The 22049-nt window shown below is 52.2% G+C and overlaps 1 protein-coding gene and 1 long non-coding RNA gene across 2 annotated transcripts; one reads left to right on the top strand and one right to left on the bottom strand.

Annotated features, from left to right (window-relative positions):
* Positions 1-6605: 6605 nt before the first annotated feature.
* Rab11b (RAB11B, member RAS oncogene family) lies at positions 6606-15043 on the bottom strand. Its single transcript, XM_004865409.4, has 5 exons — positions 14888-15043; positions 8488-8683; positions 7686-7879; positions 7386-7466; positions 6606-7185 (listed from the first exon to the last, which is right to left on the bottom strand). The coding sequence occupies exons 1-5, from the start codon at positions 14925-14927 to the stop codon at positions 7040-7042; spliced, it is 657 nt and encodes a 218-aa protein (XP_004865466.1). The 5' UTR covers positions 14928-15043; the 3' UTR covers positions 6606-7039.
* Positions 15044-15125: 82 nt separating this feature from the next.
* LOC101719473 (uncharacterized) lies at positions 15126-21638 on the top strand. Its single transcript, XR_206112.3, has 4 exons — positions 15126-15375; positions 16373-16595; positions 19174-19222; positions 19654-21638. It is a non-coding gene; the product is annotated as an uncharacterized LOC101719473 (long non-coding RNA).
* Positions 21639-22049: the final 411 nt, after the last annotated feature.

Genomic DNA, 22049 nt, shown 5'->3' on the forward strand with positions numbered 1-22049 from the left:
CTGAGTAAATCTGATTTTTCTTTTGCGGTGGTGGGGATCAAACCCATGGTCTCGCACAGGCTGGGGAAGTGCTCTACCACTGGACAACATCCCCAGTCCTTTTTAAATTTTAATTTAAATTTTGAGACAGGATATTACTAAGTGGCTAAATTCCTCAAACTAGGTTTGAACTTGCAATCCTTCTGTCCCAGCCTCCCACAGTGCTGGGATTACAGGTGTGTGCCTCTATACCTGGCTCAGTTTGGTTTTAGAGATGTTATTTGCAGTAGATCAAAATGTATCAGACATGTTTAAATTCAAGCACTTTTAAATTTTTATTTTAAAATGAGTTTGAACTTACATAAAAGTTTCAGACCTGATTCAGAGTTCCTATAAACCCTTTTCCCAGATTCTGTATTTTTTTTTATATTCTTGACTCCTTTGAACATTAAATTATTATACTGGGGTATGGTGGCGCACACCTGTCCTCTCAGCACTGGGGAGGCTGAGGCAGGAGGATCACTGTGAGTTCAAGACCAGCTTGAACTACATAGCAAGATCCTGTCTCAAAAAATCCCCCAAAGGGGCCGGGGATTTAGCTCAGTGGTTTCGCCACCTGCCTTGAAAGCGCAAGGACCCGAGTTCGATCCCCGGTACCAAAAAAGAAAAAAAAATCCCCCCAAAATTTTTAAAAAGAATATTATAGATCGCTGCCAATGGATGATTATCCAAGTCCATTGTTGAGCACTCCCCTTACTTACTGGCTCAACAAGATGTTCCAGGATGACTTCTCTTGTACTTTTCCCCGGACTTGCCTAGGAAGCAACCATTTCTCTAAGAAGCCCTGGTTCCTTTTAGCAGAGAATGATATTTAGAAATCAAGCTCTGAGAGATAAGCGTGTTCAGTGCTACCATGGTATCATTAGTTCTTGCCTTTCACCTCACAATGCATATTCATGCACGTACCTCAAGAGAGACATTTACATATCTATCTAGTCACTCACTCACCTAGCTTTATTTTATTTTATATTTTTGTGGTCCTGGGGATCAAACCCAGGGCCTTACACTTGCTAGGCAAGTGCTCAACCACTGAGATACATCTTGAACCCATCCTACCTAGCTCTAAAACCACAAGTGAATATCAGTTCCCCTAATTCAAATCTAGCAGAGCTCCTCCTGTCCTTCCCTCACTGTCAGAAACCATGGTCCCATCGTCCTCCATGTATTTACTAATTTGCCCACCTCATTTGGAACCGAACTCAGATCCACTGGCTGCCTTCGTCTACTCTCTGTTACCGTGACAAAGTACCTGAGGCCAGGTCAATTATAAAGAATAGGGGTTTATTTAGCTCACAGTTCTGGAGTCTGGGAGGGCGTAAGCATGGTACTGGCATCCGGTGAGGACCTGCTGGCTGCCTGGTGGAGGGCATCATATGGCAAAGCAGCAGGAGTGCTGGCGTGGGTCTCTCGTCCTGGTTTACTAAGCCATCATGAGTCCCCACCCTGATGACCTGTCTCCTCCTAATCATCTCTCAGACGCTCCACCTCCCAACATCATTCACTCTTGACTCTGGGATGAAGCTGCCAACTCACAGCTCCAGACGACACACCTGAACCTTAGCACTGGCCAGGACTGGCTGCAGATGTACTGCCTCCAATCCCAGCCCAGTCCCCAGCTGGATACCCCAGGGGAAAGCTTGACCCAACTCAGGGGCCAGACCCATGCACGTGACCGAAGAACATCCCAACTCATCACTTTTGAAAGCTACTTGGGAACCAACTCAAAGTTCTCCAAATTGACAAGTGTGCTAGTTAATCTTGATTGTCAATTTGACAAGGTGGAGGGGCTCCCGGAGAGGTGATCAGGTTGCAAAGGCACTAACCTCATTGACAGTGAACCCACTGAGTTCCTAGCTAAGTGAGCTCTTAGGACCTGGGGCCTAGTTGAAGGAAGGTCACAGCCAGTGGCCTTGGGGACTACTTCCGGGCCTGTCTCTTTTCTCTCTTGCTTTTCCCCTGTGCTCTTCTTCCTACCCCACATGAGCTGAGCAGCTTTCCCCTGCCAGACCCTTCTGCCTTGATGTTTCTGTCCGGGAGCCAGCCAACCATGGACTAAAACCTCTGAAACCATGAGCCAACATAAACCTCTCTTTTAATTTTCAGGTGTCAGGTTTTTTTTGTCCCAGCAACAGGAAAGCTGACTAATCCAATGAAGAGAGGAAAGAATTAAAGCCGGTATGGTGGCACACACCTGTGATCCCAGCTACTACGAAGGCTGAGGCATCAAAAGGTTCACAAGTAGCCAGGCATGGTGGTACAGACCTGTGATCCCAGCACTCAGGAAGCTGAGGCAGGAGGATCACTGAAAGTTCAAAGCCAGCCTGGGCTGCATAGTGAGTTCAAGGCCAGCCTGAACTTCATAGCTAGACCCTGTCTCAAAACAAATAAAAAAAGAAGGGTCACAACTTTGAGTCCTACCTCAGCAACTTACTGAGACACTGTGTCAAAATGAAAAATTTTAAAATGGCTGAGGATGTAGCTCAGTGGCAGAGCTCCCCTGTATCCAATCCCCAGTTCTGCAGAAAAGAAGGAAAAGGGAGGAGGAGGAGGAGGAGGAGGAGGAGGAGGAGGAAGAAGAGGAAGCAAGTGGGAGGAGGAAGCAGAAGAGGAGGAGAAGATGAATTAGAATTAGGTATGCAGACTTCTACACACTGTATCTCAGGCTTGCTACATAGTATATGAGAAATGTCTTTTCATAAAAGTATTCCAACTGGACATGGTGGTGCACAAGTGTAATTCTAGCATTCTGGGAGGCTGAACAAGAGGATTGCAAGTTCAAGCCCAGCCTGGGCAATTTAGCAATTTAGTGAGATCCCATCTCAAAAAAATAAAAATAGCCAGGCATGGTGGCTCATGCCTCTAATCCTAGCACTCTGGAGGCTGAGGCAAGATGATCGCTAAGAGTTGGAGGCCAGCCTGAGCTACATAGAGAGACCCTGTCTCAAAAACAACAAACAGGCCAGGGATTTAGCTCAGTGGTTCCGCCTCCTGCCTCACAAGTGCAAGGTCCCAAGTTCAATCCCCAGTACCAAAAAAAGAAAAAGTTTGTTCAGGCCGGGGATTTAGCTCAGTGGTTCCGCCACTTACCTTGCAAGCACAAGGACCTGAGTTCGATCCCTGGTACCAAACAAACAAACAAACAAGGGCCAGGGATTTAGCTCAGTGGCATGGCCTGCCTCGGAAGCTCGAGGTCCTGAGTTTGATTTCCAGTACCAAAAAAAAATACCAGCCAAACAAAAAAACCAAACAAGAAAAATAATAAAATAAAAAGGGCTAAGGATGTGGGGATGTAGCTCAGTGCAAAGACTCTGGGTTTCAATACCAAGTCCAAAATAATAATAATAATAATAATAATAATAATAATAATAGTATTCCAGAAAGAAATGGAGAAGGGAGAGAGTTTCAGTATCACCATTTTGCAACCCTAGCGGATGATGAACCTAGGAAATGCCTACCAGCAGCTGCCAGCAGAACACCAGAGAGTCGCTGGGATTCTGCGCCTCCACAGGTACACACATGGCCTTATCTATGATGTGCTCAGTCCCGAACCCATCCAGCCTCTGGAGCAACCTACAGGAAATGCGGAGGGCAGAGAGACATGTTGAATGATTCCATAGGTGCACGGAGACAGGAAGCTGAAGGATGGGGGGAGGACAAACGAGGAGTAAATGCTTACTGGGTACTAGGTTTCTTTTCTGGGTTTTGGCTTGTTTCTTTATTTGGTTTTTTTTGTTTTTGTTTTTGTTTTTTGGTACCGGGGATCAAACGCAGGACCTTGTGCTTTCGAGGCAGGCGGTGGAACCACTGAGCCAAATCCCCGGCCCCCCAGATTTGTCTGTTGACATGTGCAGGGGTTGCTTAGATTGTTTTCTTTTTTTTTTTCTTTTTTTTAATAGTGGGGATTGAGCCCAGGGCCTTTGCTTTGGGCCACATCTTTAGCCCTTTATTTTTTATTTTGAGACAGCATCTTGCTAAGTGGCTAAATGCCCAGACTGGACTGGAACTTGTGATCCTCCCGCCTCAGCCTCCCGGAGTGCTGAGAATCTAGGAAATGCTTATTAGACATGTGTCACCACGCCTGGCTCTCTGGTTTTACCTATGTTTAAATTTTTCCATGATAAGAATAAAAAAGTTTTGGATACAGTCATTCCCTCTGTACCCTCGGGTTCCAAATCTGTGCATTTAATCAACCTTGGATGAGAAATGTTTGGAATAAAATTGAGTGTGTACTAAACATGGACAGACTTATTATTCCCTGAATAATACCTCATAAGAACTATTTACACAGGATTTCATTGTATTAGGTGCTATGAGCCATCTACAGATGATTTAAAACACGGGGAGCTGGGCATGTGGTTCAGTGACAGAACACTTGCCTAGAATGTGCAAGGCCCTGGGTTCAATTCCGATGATATCAAAAAAACCCCCAAACAAGTATGTGAGCAGCTGTATGCAAATAGTACACTGTTTTAGCTGGTCGTGGTAGTGCACATCTGTAATCCCAGCACTCGGGAGGCTGAGGCAGGATTGCCAACCTGGGCTCCACAGTGAGTTCAAGGACAGCCTGGATTATAAAGCGAGACCCTATCTCAAAATCCAAAACAGGGCTAAGGATTAGCTCAGTGGTTCTGCCGCCTGCCTCGAAAGCACAAGGTCCCGAGTTCGATCCCTGGTACCACACACAAAAAAAACCCCCCCAAAAATCAAAATCCCAAACAAACAAAAATAGTACAGGATCTTGAGCATCTTGGCTTCTGGAATCTTCAGGCATCCTGGACCAGGCCCTGGAGATAGAGAGATGACTGTTGTTCGCAGACTTTTATCTGGGCATTGAACCCACTTCTTGGAGCTTTCTGGCTCATTGTAGGCTCTCAGTCTACCTTGGGAGAGGCTCTATAACTTAGTGTTTAACCTCATAGCTCCACCTTTGAAATCTGTTTGAGTCTTACTAATTGCAGGATTTCAGGCAGGTTGCTTTCTCTTCCCCACCTGTAAAATGGAGCTGGTATATTATGCCCACCTCCTTGGGTTGCTGGAAATACCACGTAATCATGCATTAAAGGTTTAACATGGTGCCTAAAAAGGCACAGGTACAATTATCACACGATGCAGCAATTCTACTTCCTCATAGATATCCAGAAGAATTGATATCAGGGGCTCATACAGATATTTGTGCAGCATGTTCATAAAGCAGTGGGATTCACACTAGTGAAAAACAGAAGCAACCCAAGTATTCACTAATAAATGGAGGAGTATGCTGGGTGTGGTGGTGCACTCAGGAGACTGAGCCTGGAGGATCACTGTGAGTTTGAGGCCAGCCTCGGCCTACATAGTGAGTTCAAGGCCAGACTGAATTACATAGCAAGACCCTGTCTCAAAATAAATAAAATAAAAAGGGCCGGGGATTTAGCTCAGTGGTGCCAATGCCTGCCTCAAAAGCACAAGGTCCTGAGTTCAATCTCCGGTACTAAAAAAAAAAAAAAAAAATAGGTAGAGATAAATGTGACATATTCATACCAAGGAGTGTGATTTTAGCCTTAACAAGGAAAGAATTTCAGTGTTGGAATGGAGGCCAGGGCCTCCTGCAGGGAAGTGCTCTACCACTGAGCTACACCCCCAATGCAAGTCAACTTGATATTGTGTGTACTTTACAGTAATTATAAAAGGCTTAAGAGTAGGACCTGAGGCTGGAGATGTGGCCCGGGGTAAGGCATTTGACTGACTTGTGTGAGGCCCTGGGTTCCATTCCCAGTGTTGAAATACAAAAACAAAAAACAAAAACAAAAACCAGGCCCTGGTCCATGGCAAGACGTGCTTATCAAGTCACTTAGCATAATTAAAACAGCATCCTGGGCCTGTGGCCCCCGAGGAAGAGGAAGCCGGCCAGTTCCTGCCACCCCGGTGCAGCGTCCCAGACCAGTGTGCACCGGCCTGGAGCATGTGGGACCCGCCTTGGCGCTTGGACCCCGAGGTCCCCTGCCACCGTCAGCCTTGGCCCTGGGTCCGCGCTGGCCTGGGTCACACTTGGGCCAAAGGCCTGGGCTTTGAGTGCTTCTCTAGGAGGGTCTGTGAGAGTCCAGAGCAAGGTAGGGTGGCCAGAACCCGGTCTCAACAGGACAGGGGTCCCCACGGTGTCCAGGGCCCGCGTGGGCTCCTGAGGCACAGGCTGAAGCATACAGAACTGCTGCCGGGCGTCCCGTGAGGGGACACAAATGGCCAGGGCAATGAGGATGGCGACGCCTCCTCCTCACGCCAGCCCTGCCCGCGTGGGCTGGGGAGAAGCTGGAGCCTGGGAAGAGAGAGGGGAACCCCCATCCTCCCACGGTCCCCCTCAGGCCTCAGAGAACCATCCCCGGAGGAGCAGCGGCAGATGGAATGGGTGCGCCTGCGGCCAGCTACCCAAGCCATCCCCGCCAGAGGGCGCCCTGGGGCGCCGGCCCGCCCTCCGTGCCTGTACCCTGGGGACCCCGGGGACCATGGCCTTGGCCCTTGGCAAGCGCGGGGACTGCCCTGGCGTGGGGGACACGCAAGCGGGATGGAGAGAAAGAAGACAGAGGCTGCGCAGGTACTGTACAGGAAGTGGCTGATACATTTTAGTAACGGGCAACAGTGCAGGGGCCAAGGGAGAATAGGAGACCGAGAGCGGGGGTCTGCCGTAAATCTTACAAAGTGTATAAAGAATCTGTGTTTCTCTACAGTAACAAAAACCAAAGGCTACAAGAGCGGTTGTATATACAAAACACGGAGATATTGCTTCACTCGAAAACAGGTTCCTGACCAGACGGGGGGACAAGACGGGGCGCTGTGTGCAGGGGCGGGCGGGCGGGCGGGGGGTCCTCTCCCGGCGGCGTGGCGGCCCGGAAGACGGCGCCCTGGAGTCCACCTGGAGCACGGGGCACCCGGCTCCCGGCTGCGGGCTCCGCCTTCCCGGCCGGCTGGAGGCCTCGCCCGGGTCGGGACGCCGGGCAGGAGGGACGTGCACGCGCGCGGCCGCGGGGCGTCACAGGTTCTGGCAGCACTGCAGCTTGTTGGGCTTCTGTCCGTCGGTGGTGGGGGGCACGCTGATGTCCACCACGTTGTTGCCGGGGGACTCATCGTGCGCCGCGCGGTCGGCGATCTGCTTCTGTGACACGATGCGGTAGATCTCTGCAACCGGGAGGAGCCGGGATGAGCGGCCGATCAAGGGCAGCGAGTCCCCTCCTCCCTCTGAGGGGTGTGGGAAACCACAGCGCCCTGGGAGGCCCAGCCTGGAAGCGGGGAGGGGTCTCGGCTGCCCCCCGCAGTGTGCTGCGTCGCCCGCCCGCGGTCCGGGTGTAAACAGTGAGGGCACACGAGCCGGCGCCCACCTGTGAGGATGTTCTTGAACGCTTCCTCTACGTTGGTGGAATCCAGGGCTGAGGTCTCAATGAAGGACAAGTTGTTCTTTTCTGGAACAGAAGACACACCTGGCCTGGCTCCCACGCCCCTCTCACGCAGCCTGCCCACGGCCCTGGCCCAGCACCGAGGGCAGGTGCCGAGCGGCAGCCCCGAGAGGTCGGCTCCCGAGGCAGGAGGCTGGCACGGGGCCAAGGCCACCCGCCCCCACGCTTCTCTAAAGCCTGGGCCAGGCCCGCTCCGAGCACACAGCCCTGCCACCCGCCCCTCACCTGCGAAGGCGCGGGCCTCGTCGGTGGGCACGGCTCGCAGGTGCCGCAGGTCGCTCTTGTTGCCCACCAGCATGATGACGATGTTGCTGTCCGCGTGGTCGCGCAGCTCCTTCAGCCAGCGCTCCACGTTCTCATAGGTCAGGTGCTTGGCGATGTCGTAGACCAGCAGCGCCCCCACCGCGCCGCGGTAGTACCTGTGGGCCACAGTCCAGTGTGAGGCTGCGGGCGGTGACCACAGCCTCGTGTCCCAAGGCCCCAGCTCTGCCCCCCAGGCTTGGCTCAGGGCTGGAGGACACCGTGATGTTATTCACTAAGCGGGGCCAGGAGGCAGCCGGGCAGCTCTGCAGCCCCACGCAGGCCTGGCCTGGACCTCGGAGGTGGACAGAGGCCCATCCACCCCTGGGGCGGGACCTGGGGCGGCACCTGGAAGACGGTGAGGTGACAGAAGGACTGATGGTGCGGGGACAGCGAGGGGCTGAAAGGGGCCCAGAAAACAAAACCCTGTGTGCTGTTGTGCTTTTTGGAGAAATGGAGACTGAACCCAGGTCCTTCACTCTGAGCTACATCTCCAACCCTTTTTATTTCTCTTTGAGACAGGATCTCATTGTGCACCAGGAAGGACCCGGAGTCTTGGCGTGGCCAAGGCTGGGTGCTTGTGTGCCTGAGGGTCCCAAGACTCTGGGGGACTCTGGCTGTGGAGGCTGGGTGCCCCTCCATGCTCCTCTCCCTCGTCTCAGGAGTGTTTGCGCTTGCCCAACTCCTACACACCCCTGCAGGCCCTGCGCCCTGGCCCGACACGCACGCGGAGGTGATGGCGCGGTAGCGCTCCTGCCCAGCAGTGTCCCAGATCTGTGCCTTGATGGTCTTGCCGTCCACCTGGATGCTGCGGGTGGCAAACTCCACGCCGATGGTGCTCTTGCTCTCCAGGTTGAACTCGTTGCGGGTGAAGCGCGACAGCAGGTTGCTCTTGCCCACGCCTGAGTCCCCGATGAGCACCACTTGGGGGGGGGGGGAAGGTGAGGTGAGGATCTGTTTTTTTTGTGTTTTTTTTTGGTACCGGGGATCGAACTCGGTACCTTGCACCTTCATGGCAGGTGGCAGAACCACTGAGCTAAATCCCCGGCCCTGAGGTGAGGATCTGTAAGGACCACATGGCCCCTCATCCACCCACAGAATCCCCCCATGGCAACGGAGATGCTGGGAGGTCACTTGCAGGCACCGCAGTGACCAGTGCGGATGCAGGGGAGGCTTTGAGCCTCCAGAAGCAGCCAAAGTGGACAGGACAACACTGCTGCCTGCCTCTGGTCCTCTGAGGAAGGCTGTCCTGGCTGGGGCACGCGGACACGCCAGGCAACCCTGCAGGTGGGGTGGCTTGGGATCTGCCGACCCCGAGCCTGGTGGCTGGGCAGCCAGGAGCAGCCTGCAGCTGGGGGCCCTGGCATAGGCCCCCTAACCTCTCTGGGCCACTTTTCCACGTGTGTGAACAGGAAAGCAGGACCAGGCTGTCTCAGGAGGAAGAAGTGAAAGAGCTCAGAGTCAGGACCCAGGCAGCATACAGAAGGACACAAGTGAGCAGCCGTCATCATCATTGTTGTGGTTTTGTATGGAGCGTGGGAAGGGTCAAAATTCCACAGCGTCATTTCTTGTGAAGGTCTGTGTTGGCATTTAAAGTGACTGGAAGTGAAAAGCTACCACCCACTCATGTTTCCACCCACATTCATCCCAGCACTGACCTTTCCCTGAGGAACAGGAATGCATCCTCTGCATGCAGCCCTGAAGGTGGATTTTTTTTTAAATGGTGCTGGGGATTGAACGCAGGAAGCACTGAGCCACATCACCAGCTGTTTTCCTATTTTTTAATTTTTAATTTTGAGGGCTAGGGGTGTGGCTCAGGGATAGAGTACCCCCGTGCACGGGTGAGGACCTAGCTTCAATACCAGTACCACAAAAACAAAACAAATCCAGATCCGCTCTCATCTCATCCAAAGCCTGTTCTCCTCACAGCCCCAAGAGGGCGGCCGGAAACACGGAAGTCAGGTCCTGCCCCTCTCGGCCTTCCAGGCTCCCATCTGCCTAGGGTGGAAGCTCACGTCCTCCTAGGGACCCACAGGGCTCCCTGCGACCTGCCTGCACTGACCCCTCTGCCTCGTCTCCCACTACCCTTGAAGAGCTGGGGACTGAACCCGCGCCTCAGCAATGAGCTGCATCCCCAGCCCTTTCAAATTTTGATTTTTGAGACAGGGTTTGGCTAAGTTGCCTAGGCTGGGCTGGAATCTGAGATCCTTCTGCCTCAGCCTCCCTGAGTGTCTCGTTCCTCGCTGGATCCTCAGACCCTGCATGGCACAGAGCTCGATACGCAGCACCAAACGTCAGCCCAGTGAACAAACTAATCCCAAAGTGGGTCGCAGAGGCCCCTGGGCCCACCTCTGACACCCACACACACCTGAAGATGCCCGGTCAGGCACCACCCCTGGGTCACAGGTAGGGGCAGGGCCAGATCAGCCAGCCCCCCACAATCCAACCTAGAACTCCTCTGGGCTGCTGCTTTAGGCCCAAGAATAGTAAGACTGGGCGGAAAAGGAGTCTGTGTTAAAATAGCATCTGGTGTGCATCACCTCATACAGCCATTTTACGGACGAGGAAACTGAGGTTCCGGTGGGGAATGAGCCCAGGGCACACGGCGAGCAGGGGTCTGGAGCCTGTTCGTAGGTACAGGCTGCCTCCCTGCCTGACCACGTCACCAAGCAATGACACAGCCGGGCCACCTGCCTGGGAAGCAGTCCAGGCAGAATGTGAACCCAGATCTGGGCAAAGGCCTGAGTTCTTTCGGTCCCAACTTGGGTCCTCCCTGCTGGTCTCCCTGCACTTCTGGCCTGTGCCTAGCATGTGGCCCAGGGATCTTGGTTCTGCCTTGTGTAGGGCACTGAGTCCCCAGCCACCCCAGCCTGAACTCTGGAAGCACACACACACACACACACACACCCCAGTCTGGAATCTGGACACACACACACACACGCCTCTCCAGCCCCTACCATCTGGGGCACCCTGTAAACTCCTGCGTACCCTTCAAGACCCCTCAGTTCAGGGCTCTACTCTCTCTCACATCACCTGGCCTGGCCCACGAGACACATGACAAGACCAGCATCTGACCATGGCTGCCAAGTTCAGCAAGAGATGGGAAGAGACAGAGCCGGACATGGGCCTGCAGGCAAGGCCAAGGTCGCCCAACCAAGAACTGGGCCCCAGGTCCTGTGGGCCAGACTGGGCTGACTGCAGGAGACTGTCCACACCCCCACCCTTCACATCCTTGCCACAGTGGACACAGGGCCTGGCCAGGGCTGGGGAGCTTTGCCCCTAGTTTTCACATCCTTCACACTGGAACAGGAGGCTGAAGTGGGAGCATACGCCTGTGATCCTGGCACTCAGAAGGCTGAGGCAGGAGGATTGGTGCGAGTTCCAGGCCAGCCTGGGCTACATAGTGAGTTCAAGGCCAGCCTGAACTACATAAGTAGGCCCTGTCTCAAAAAATAAACAAGAAGAGGGCCAGGAATTTAGCTCAGTGGTTCCACCACCTGCTTTGCAAGCACAAGGTCCTGAGTTTGATCCCTGGTATCAATCAATCAATCAATCAATGAGAAGAATGGGAAGGGAAGCTCAGGCCATACTGGGGATTCCTCACACCCCCGTTTCTACCCACCCTTGCCTCAGTTGTACAGTTTCAGGGCCCAGAGCCCCAGCAAGCATGCTCCACCCTGGCCAACAACCTCCACCTAATAGTCATGCAGGCCTCAGCTTGTTGCATTCTAGGGGTCACCCAGGGACCCATGTAGGCCCGCAGCATTTCCACTGCATGGCGAGGGACACCAGACCCGGGGCAACCACGTCACCAGCCCAAGGTCACCCAGAGGGAACAGTGGACCAGGGCAGGACCAGGGAGAACCACCACTGCCCAGCTGAGCCACAGGGAGGCAGCTGCTTCAGCCGTCCCTGGCACAGGGCACCTGACGCAGAGAGGTAGCCAGCGGGGCAGCGGCCAGGCTGGCCCCATGCACAGGCTGGGAATGAAAATGGCATTGTCAGGAGCACAAACTATCTGCTGTCTCAGGGAAATAAAGGGCCCTTGAGGACATGGCCCCCGGCATTTCCAGAGAAGTTGGTGGCTTCACTAGCCCGGAACTGATCACCCTGGATAGGCCACTTTGGCTCGCAGAGCCAGCAAGCCCAGTTGGCAAAAACAGAGTGCTGGAACCTCTCAGAACCCCAAACACTCTGCAAAGGAGGCTCTCCCCACCCCGACCCTGGAACTGGGCGTGGGAAGCATTCTTGCCTCAGCTCTTCTCTGGGAACACGCACCCAAGCTGGGGCACCAGCAGGGTCCCTGATGCTATGTTTGGGTCCCAGCACGTCTGGAGAGGGTCTTGTCCAGGTGGGAGGGCACTGAGCTCTGGGACTGGCCTGTTTCTTGGGGACCAGCACCTCTCTCTCCTCGGGCAGCGTGGACATGACCCAAAGGAAAAGACCCAGGGCCTGCAGCCAGCTTCCCACATGACCCAGGCCCTCAAGGGCCAGGTAGGCTCTGACTGGGCAGGAGCTCTGGAAGGGCCTCGGTGGTCCGTGGGGACACAAGTGCTCGTACTGTGGGCCCCACGGCCCAAGTCCATCAGAGGAGAAATCGGGGTACCCTGGGGACCAATCAGCAGGCTGGGAAGATGGCCCCTGCCGGCAGGATACATGTGAGGATCTATAATTAGGTACAATAAACAACCCCACTCTGAGGGAAAAGAAGAATGTTGGAGGAAGAAAACAAGAACTCCACCCTGGGGACCCACTAGCCTTGGCCGCTAGGTCATGGGAGCCCGCGTGGGACATAGCTGCCAACAGAGACAAGGTGGCGAGTGGGGAGGACGGGCAGCCAGGTCCCAAGCACAAGATGTGGCCCTCCAAGCCAGGGGCTCAGTCAGGCAGGGCACCCAACGCCCAGGCCAGAGTGTGCGGCGGGGGGCTCCTAGGGGGATCCCCACAGGGCCAGAGACCCACACGGGGCCGGGCCTGTGCCTGTCAATGCCGCCAGTGCCATTATGTTTTGGAAGCCACTCCAAGGCCAGGCCATTGCTGTTGCTGGCGCAGGATGGACAGGCCACGGGGCCTCAGGCTGGATATGGCGGCCCACACCTGTAATCCCAGCACTCAGGAGGCTGAGGCAGGAGGATCACAGCAAGTTTGAGGCCAGCCTGGGCTACAAAATGAGCTCCAGGTGGGCCTGAACTACATGGTGAGACCATGTCTCAAAAAACAAACAAACAAACAAACAAAACAAAGAGAAAGGCACCAGCCAGGGCAACACATTCACATTTCTGGACAGAGCCCAGCTCATTAGAGCAAGTAATGTCACGGAAGTACCCTGTCTCCCCACTGGCTCCCTCCCTCCCTTTTTAATTTTCCAGAGCCAAAGCACTCTCTTCCTATTTAATGGAACAGACTTTAGGACACATATTGGAAGAGAACAGGGGTGGGGAGTGGGGGCGTGTCCCTGAAGGACAAGTAAGTTGTGAAGGGGTGACCTGGGGCGATCACTTTGGGAAGCGCTGGTCTCGTGGGTCAACGTTTGCTCCTAGGCAGCTGATGAAGGTCAGTGAGGCACCTGCCTCACCCCAAAAAAGAGGCCACTGGGGCTGGCAGCCCGCCCCCCCGCCCGCAGTGTTTCCAGGAAGCAGGCTCCGGAGCCGAGTCTTGGGAACCACATTCTACTCTGCTGCCCCTGACCCAGTAACTATACTTCTGGGAACGTGCATCAAGGAAATAACCCAAAGGGCAAAGAGAAGGCTCGGTGAAAGCTCAGAGCGGGTTATTTATAACAGCAGAAGGTTGAAACTAACAAGCAGGGAATGACCACAGAGCCTGGAATCTGACAACAAGGGGGAAAGGTCCCCTGCCCTGGCAGTGCCACGTGCCGGGCCCCGCAGGACATGGGAGCACCTGCCTCTGTGGGGCTGAGGACGGCACCTGCTCCAGCAAGACTGGTGCCTAAGCCACCCGGCCAGGGCCTCAGTGGCTGAGGCCCAGAAGATGCCAAGAAGCCGGTGACCCCTAGGCCCGTGGGGACGAGAAATTAGAGGCCTCAAGACACGGAGGGAGCCTCACCAAGCCATTGCTACCTGACCTACCTGGGCCTCACTCGTGTCTCGACAGCCCCAGTCCCTCAGGCAAGGGCCATGGTCCGGCGGGACGGCTGGGGCCTGAGCTGACAGTGCCCTTGTGCTGAGGAAGGAAGTGTAGCGACCCCAAGACCCCGATCCAGGACATAAACTCGTTTTCTCAGCGCCAAAGCCCAGTGCCCTCCAGGGTTCAATGTTGCCCCTACCCTTATGAACATTTCCCAGGCTGTTTCCCAGTCTGCACCACAAAGAGGGGACAGATTATATCGGCCTCATAGGTCGCAGTGAGGATTCAAACGAGGCCGAGAAAAAGTGCTCGGAAAAGTGCAGCTTCTGGGTCAGTGCTACCAAGAATAAGGACAATGAGGGGCCTGGGATTTAGCTCAGTGGTTCCGCCGCCTGCCTCGCAAGGTCCCAAGTTCGATCCCCAGTACCAAAAAAAAAAGGGAAGAAATCAGTGTTGAACACACAAGGACCCCTTCACCTAATCCCGGATCAGCAAGCACTACAGTCGAGGGCTCCCCACCAACGACATTCCCGCCTCCGCCTCCATGGTTTTCCCCGCCCCTAGCGGGCCCCGCCCCCACATGCCGCTCCAATCAGAACTGACCACATAAGAGCCCGCCCTTTAGCACCCAGGCCCAACCTACCACTTGACTCTGCCCACAGCGGCCAGGCCCCGCCCCCAACGGCCCCGCCCCCACCCGAGTCCAGCTTTCAACCCAGCCCGCCAAATCCTGGTGAGGCCCCGCCCCTTCACAGGCCCTGCCCCTAATGGCCTCTCCCTCCGCTCTGGGCCCCACCCCCCCGGGGCCCCGGCCCCGCCTCGGCGCATCCAGAATCTCGAGGTCTCTTTGGACCTCCTGTTTCTCACATCCCCGCGCTCTGGGCGAACTAAGCGCCTGGCCTGTCCCGGGCTGCCCGACCGCCGGGCCTAAACCGCAGGCAGGCTCCAGCTTGGGCCTAGCGGCCCAGAGCGCGACCTCGGCCTGCCTGTCCGTCACCTCGCTGCCACGCCCATTCTCGTCTGTGCCCTACTGGCCGTACCTTTAAATAGGTAGTCGTACTCGTCGTCCCGGGTCCCCATTGTCCTGGCGCTTCCGGCGGGATCGGCGACTCCGCAGCCCCACCACAGACACCCGAGGGGGGGCGGAGCCGGCGCTGCGCAGAGCGGCGGTCTCTTGACCAATCAGCAGCGGAAGAAGTAACGACCGGCACCCAGTCCAGCCAATTAGAAGCAGAAATATAGCTCTGGGGGTGGGTGCTTTCTAGGATCCGCCCGCTTCGCTCTCGGTCTCCTGGAGAAAGGCGGAAGGAATGCGGATCTTTCTGAAGTGACAGCCTTTACAGCCTATCAGAGGTAGCGTTAGGAAGGCGGGGCGGAAGACTGGAAGAATGAAACAGATTGAAGGAATGTGTAGCCAATAAAAGACTTGATTCCGTCCCTACCCTAGGACCAGGGGATCTGTCGGAGGAGGGAAAAGTTACTACGTCCAGGTGATGTTATGCTGCTTACCGTCCGGATGACATCATAGGTCAGTGTGCGTGGCACTGGCCTCGCCCCCAGCCTATAAACTATCATTTCCGTGGGCCTCTGCTCTGTGTGGTTTTTTTTTTTTTTTTTTTTTTGTACCGGGGATCGAACTCGGGACCTTGCTCTTGCGAGGCAGGGGCCGGAACCACTGAGCTAAATCCCCGGCCCCCTCTGCTCTGTCTGTTGCAGTTTCCATCCGTACCCTACTGATTTACTGTCTTAACGCCTCTGTTCGTACAAACAGGGTTGAAACCCACCTGAATACATACTGACTCAACAGTCCACATTTTAACAAAAAAATTTTTTTTTTGTACCGGGGATCGAACTCGGGCCCTGCAAGGCAGGTGGCGAAACCACTGAGCTAAATCCCCGGCCCTCATTTTAACAATTATTTAGGGGTTCGGGGTGGCAGAGCGCTTGCCTACCATGTGAGGCCCTAGGTTCCATCCCCAGCACCACAAGAGGAGGAAAGATGAGGGCACTTTCCAAAATGACCTTCACTGTCCTATAGGCTTTATACCTTCTGATGGTTTTTGTTTGGTTTGGGTTTTTTTTGGTACGGGGGATCGAACTCTGGTCTTTGTGCTTGTGAGGCAGGCGGCAGGCGGCAGAACCGCTGAGCTAAATCCCCAGCCCAAGGCTTTATACCTTCTAACATTAAAGCATGTATTTATTTTATATATTTAAAGTGTCCTGCAGCTGAACAAATTAACCTATCCATTCTCTTTCATCCCTACCTTTGAGTATGTAAAATCTGCACTCTTGGCAAATTTTCAGTATATGTTGCAGTATTACTAAGTGCAAAGCATTATCACTTTCTTGATCCGGTGATCAGTTTAATTCCTCTCCCCTGACAACAGAATATCAGCCTGAGGAAGGCAGCGATTGTATGTGTCCGTCATCGTTGTATCCCTGTGCTAAATTAAAATGTGATGAGTATCTAAGCATAATGCTGATGTGCTGAAAATCTTTCCCCATATTCGCTCTTGTTTGTCCAGCCTCATGGAGCTGATAGTCTGGGGGCAGGCGAGTCAGACAAGAAGCAAGTGGTCAACCCTGGAAGGCACCCTGGAGGAAGCAGCCTTCCCACTGAGTCCTGAGGCAGGAGTGGACTGTGGCAAGGGGTTGATAAAATACCTGGAGCCAGGACATTTGTATAGAATTGGAAGTTGATTTTCCTCATATCTCTGTAGGCCTGGAAGTGCCAGAGCACAGCTTCCGGTGAGAGCCTTTACACTGTATCACACCAGGGTGGCAGGGGGCATGGCGAGGCCGGAAGCTAATTAACTTCTGCTTTTTTGGGGGGGGTGCTGGGGATTGGACCCACGGCCTTTCCACTGAGCTACATCCCCAGCCCTTTTTTTATTTTGCATCTTGAGCCATGGTCTAAGTTGCCCGGACTGAACTCAGACTTGCAGTCTTACTCCTGCCTCATCTTCCAGAGTGCTGGGATGACAGGCATGCGGCACCATGCCCGGAGAGCGTGTACACTTTTGGGGGACAGATTCAAACTATAGCAGAGGGAAGGAAATGAGGGGAAGAGGATTTCAGGCTGAAGAAATAGAAAGTGAGAGAAACCTACAAAGAGTCCAACTGGCCAGGAAGCCATGAGGGGTAGAGAGGGCTCTGCAGGGATGAGTTTAGGAAAGCCCTCCGACGGGGAGCTAGGGTGGCAAGGACCTTTGTCAGCAAATCCTGGGCAGCAGTTCGAACCTTCTTCCCACCCCTGTTTCCCACCCCATTTCCTGCCCACTTTACAGCCAGGTAGAACAAGTCAGGGTCTCACTATGCAATCCAGCCTGGCCTTGAACTCACTCTGTAGCTCAAGCTGGCCTTGTACTCTGGGCAATCCTCCTGCCTCAGCCTCCCAGGTGCTGGGATAACAGATATGCACCACCATCCCCAACTTTCCTCATCATTCTTGCAGAATGTCATCCTCAGAAAACCAACCCGGGGCTAGGAGCATAGCTAAATCATAGTGTGATACCTAAGACCCTGGGTCAAACCCCAGAACCCCACATCCCATTCCGCCCCAAAAAAAGGAAAAGAAAAAAGAAAACCAACTCAAAGTTATCTTCACCATGAAGTTGCTCCCGTTTCAGTCACTGCCTGCCTCCCTCCAGCGTGGTTCATCGTAATACTACAGTCAGGAGGCACAGGACAACTGCTTTGGCCAACAATGGACCACACAGTAGGTCCTGGCACTCCCATAAGAGTATCATCAAGCTACAAGCATGGTCGAAGGTGCCTGAGGGAAGAGCACTTGAGCCTAGGAGTTTGAGGCCAGCTTGGGAAACATAGTGAGAGCCAAGGCAATCTAAAAAACATATAATACCAGGTATGGTGCCCCACACCTGTCATCCCAGCACTCTGGAGGCTGAGGCAGGAGGATCACTGCAAATTCGAGGCCAGTCTGGGGTACGTAGTGAGTTCAAGGCCAGCCTGGACTATAGAGAAAGACCCTGTCTCAAAAGACCAATCAATAAAAAGGGTAATAATGGAGCTGAAAAATTCCTATTGCCTGATGACATCATAGCCATCATAATGTCATAGCAAGACATATTCCTGATACATTTATGGTGATGTTTGTGTGAACAAATCTAGTGCAGTGCCAGTCATATCAAGTCTAGCAACACAGTACGTCATGCTTGATAATGTTATAATAAATGCACAAATGTTACTGTTTTATGAATTTACCATTCTGTACTTTTATTGTCATTTTAAAGTATACTCCTACTTACAAAGAACAAATTAAGCCGGGCGTACTGGTGCACACCTGTCATTCCAGCATTCTGGATGCTGAGGCAGAAGGATCACTGCAAGTTCAAGGCCAGCCTGGGTTGCATAGTGAGACCTTGTCCCCAAAACAAAACAAAAACCCTTCCTTCAAAACAAGTTTGACTCTAAGTAGTCTGCTGTGTTTCTCCATCAGTAGCCGCAACAATTTCATGTTTTCTGTGAGCTTTGGTGTGGTGGTGCACACCTTTGATCCCAGCACCCTGGGAGGCTGAGGCAGGAGGATCACAAGTTCAAGCCCAGGACCAGGGATTTAGCTCAGTGGTTCTGCTGCCTGCCTTGCAAGTTCAAGGACCTGAGTTCGATCCCCAGTACCAAAAAAAAAAAAAAAAAAAAAATCAAAGGACAAGTTCAAGCCCAGCTTGGACAACCTAGCAACTTAGCAAGACCATGTCTCAAACTAAAAAGAAAAAAAGGGCTGGGGGTAAAGCTGTAGGTCAGTGGGAAGACTATGGGTTCAATCCCCAATACCGCAGGTAGGTAGAGAGATAGATAGATAGATTGATTGATTTTAAAAAGAGGCTAAATCTCATGACTGACTCGGGCAGAGTCCCAGAGAAGCTGCAGTGTCCCCAGGAGCAACTAAGAAAAGTCATGGGACAGGGAAATTACCATTTTCCTTTAGCCCCAGAAGCCCCTATATTCTCCATGAGGGACCCTCAGAAAGCTGGGTAGAGGAGGCACCAGGTAAAGCTGGGTTCACTGTTAAAACAGCAGCTGGCTCAGGACACAAGCAGATGTTGTTTTTCCAAAATACATGTCCCAGAGACATGGTATCTGTTATCAGGAGCTTTGCAAAGTGTGGGAAGACGGTTACCAGTGGTAGAGGTGATTGTTTTGTTTTGCTTTTTATTTATTATGGGTTTTTTTTGTACCGGGGATTGAACTTGGGTCCTTGCGCTTGCGCAACAGGTGGCAAAACCACTGAGCTAAATCCCCGGCCCCGAGGTGATTGTTTTTTAATATTTCCTCTTTGTTTTCCTTTGTTTTCTTTCCTTGCTAGGATGGAGCCCAGGGCTGCAAGTTGCTGGGCCAGTGCTCTACCAACTGAGGTATATCCCAACGCATTCTCAGGCCTCTGTCCTGAGCTACGTCCCCCACCCTTTTGTTTTATTTTTTATTTTAAAACAAGGTTTCACTAAATCACTAAATTGCCCAGGCTGGCCTCAGTTTTCAACTCTCCTGCTTCAGCCTCCCATGTAGCTGGGATTACAGGTGTTTACCACCCTGCAGGGTCTCCCTTTATCTCTTGCTTCCCCCCACCCTCTAGTACTGGGCATTGAACCCAGGGGCTTTGCCCTGAGCTACAACCCCATCCCTTTTTATTATTTTATCTTGAAACATATGCTCACTAAATTGCTGAGTCTGGACTCAAACTCATGACCCTCCTGCCTTAGCCTCCCAGTAGCTGAGATTGCAAACATGAGCCACCTCACCCGGCTTCATCTCCCTTTTCTTTCCTTTTTTTTTTTTTCCGGTACAGGGGATCGAACTCGGGTCCTTGCGCTTGTGCAGCAGGCAACAAAACCACTGAGCTAAATCCCCGTCCTTCATCTCCCCTTCTAACGGAGAATGGAAGCAGGTTTAGAGACCTCAGAAGGCAAGAGTCTGACTGCAATTTTTCCCCCAAATTTTACTATGGAAAATTTTAAATGTTTAGAAAAATGGAAAGAATTGTACAGAGAATATTTATATCCCTCCCGCCATCCAGGGTTTAACATTAAATTTTTGCTTGCTCATGTAACTATCTGTCTTTATTTTGGGGGGGACAAGTTCTCGCTGTGTAATTCAGGCTGGCCTTTAACTCACTATGTAGCCCGAGCTGGCTGCCTCAAACTCATGGCATCCTCCTGCCTCAGCCTCCCCAGTGCTAGGATTACAGGTGTGCACCACCACGCCAGGCTCATACACTTATCTCCTATGTGAATTTATGACCCACCCCCTTTTATTTAGTGCTGGGGAAGGAACTCCAGGCCCTTACTACTTTAACCACATGTTCTATCATTAAACCCCCATCATCTTTTTAAAATTATTATTCATTTCAAAGAAAATTGAAGACTTGAATCCACTTCTAAAACTTCGGGATACACCCGGATGTGGTGGCACATGCCTGTGATCCCAGCACACAACAGGCTGAGACAGGAAGATCACAAGTCCCAGGCCAACCTGGGCTACATAATGAAATCTTATCTCATAAACAAATAAATGTATAAAACTGAAGTATGCATGTTATTAGAGCTCAGTATTTGTTTATGGCTCTTTTGTAGTTTAAGGTAAAATGTACATACAATGAGCTGTGCAGGTTTTAAGTATTCATTTGCTGAGACAAAGGCTTACTTTGGAGTAACCCACTTACTCCTGGTTGTCTTGTCATCTCCTCTTCCTCCTCCTCCTCTTCTTCCTCCTTCTCCTTCTGTTTTGGGGAACCCAGGGCCTCATATGTGGTAAACAAGCACTCACTGTACCACTAAGCTACGCCCCCAGACCAGAAGCTAGAATTTTTTTTTTTTTTTTTTGACACAGGGTCTTCCTGTGTTGTCCAGGCTGGCCTTGAACTCACTATGTACCCCAGCCTGGACTAGAATTTCCAGCAATCTTTCTGCCTCAGCCTCCCAAGTGCTGGGATCACAGGTGTGTGCCACCGCCTGGCTGACAAACTAGAATTCTGAAGCACAGTCCCTGTTTTATGGTTGACTGATAGTACTTTTTCAGATTTGGTAGAGACATGCTTACATTTTAAAAATCTAGGCCAGTCATTCCTGGGAGTGAGCTACTTCATATATACCCAACTTTTTTTGGTATCGGGGATTGAACTCAGGACCTTGCACTTTCGAGGCAGGCGCCAGAACCACCGAGTTAAATCCCTGGTCCAACCAGCTTAATTATTAACAGCAACCCATTTACTCTCAAAGGTGTCCTAGTTTGGGCCATCAGACAAGGGTCACCCTATCTCTGAGGGAGGGGCTGTGATGGGCAGCTCAGGAGGACAGAGGTCTTTCTGGTCCCTGGAGTATCCCAGGCATAGGGCTTGGTGTGTAATAATTGCTCAATAAATATTAGTTGAGTTTGTATTACCAAAAACAAAGGTCAGTTTAAAGGAAAACTGTAAACTGGGTGTGTTAGTGCATGCTGTGATTGCAGAACTTGGGAGGCTGAGGCAGGAGGATCACCTTGAGTTTGAGGCCAGCCTGGGCTACACAAGGAGTTCCAGGCCAGCCTGGACTATGTAGTGAGACTTTGTCTCAAAAAAACAAAAAAAAGCAAAAGGAAATTTGTAGATTCCAACATAGATAATCTATAGAATCCTGTTTTAGTATTTGTATCACACCTTTGGTATCCAATATGGCAGCCATGGCTACCAGGAAGAATAAAATTAAATGTACCACATGTACTGTATTTTTTGTCTGATGGCAAGAAATTAAAAGGTTAAATATGACTCATATGCTTAAATAAATATGATCGAGAAAAGGTTTGCATTTTTTTCTATCACTTGCATCTATAGCAAAGGAACTGCATGAGATCTTTGTTTCATGATTTTGATAATAAAAAGGGGCCACATCATGAAATAATAAACTAGGGGAGCCACGTGTGGTGTTCCGCTCCTATAATCCCAGCACTCTAGAGGCTGAGGCAGGAGGATCACTGTGAATTGGAGGCCAGCCTGGGCTACATAGTGAGTTCAAGGCTAGCCTGGACTGCATAGAGAGACCCTGTCTCAAACAAACAAAGAAACTACCTAAGGGAACCAGATTTGGTTGTGAGAGGTGGGAGGGCTAACAGTTCTATCCTTGAGGGACCCAGGGCACATTCACACTTGGGAACATGTTTACATGGACTTAAAACAGCCTGGTTTTCAAAAACAAACTAAAGGACAACGAA

This window comes from Heterocephalus glaber, unplaced genomic scaffold (genome assembly GCF_053883595.1).
Source record: "Heterocephalus glaber isolate CG9 unplaced genomic scaffold, H.glaber_assembly_v1.0 deba00001761, whole genome shotgun sequence".
Lineage (NCBI taxonomy): Eukaryota > Metazoa > Chordata > Mammalia > Rodentia > Bathyergidae > Heterocephalus > Heterocephalus glaber.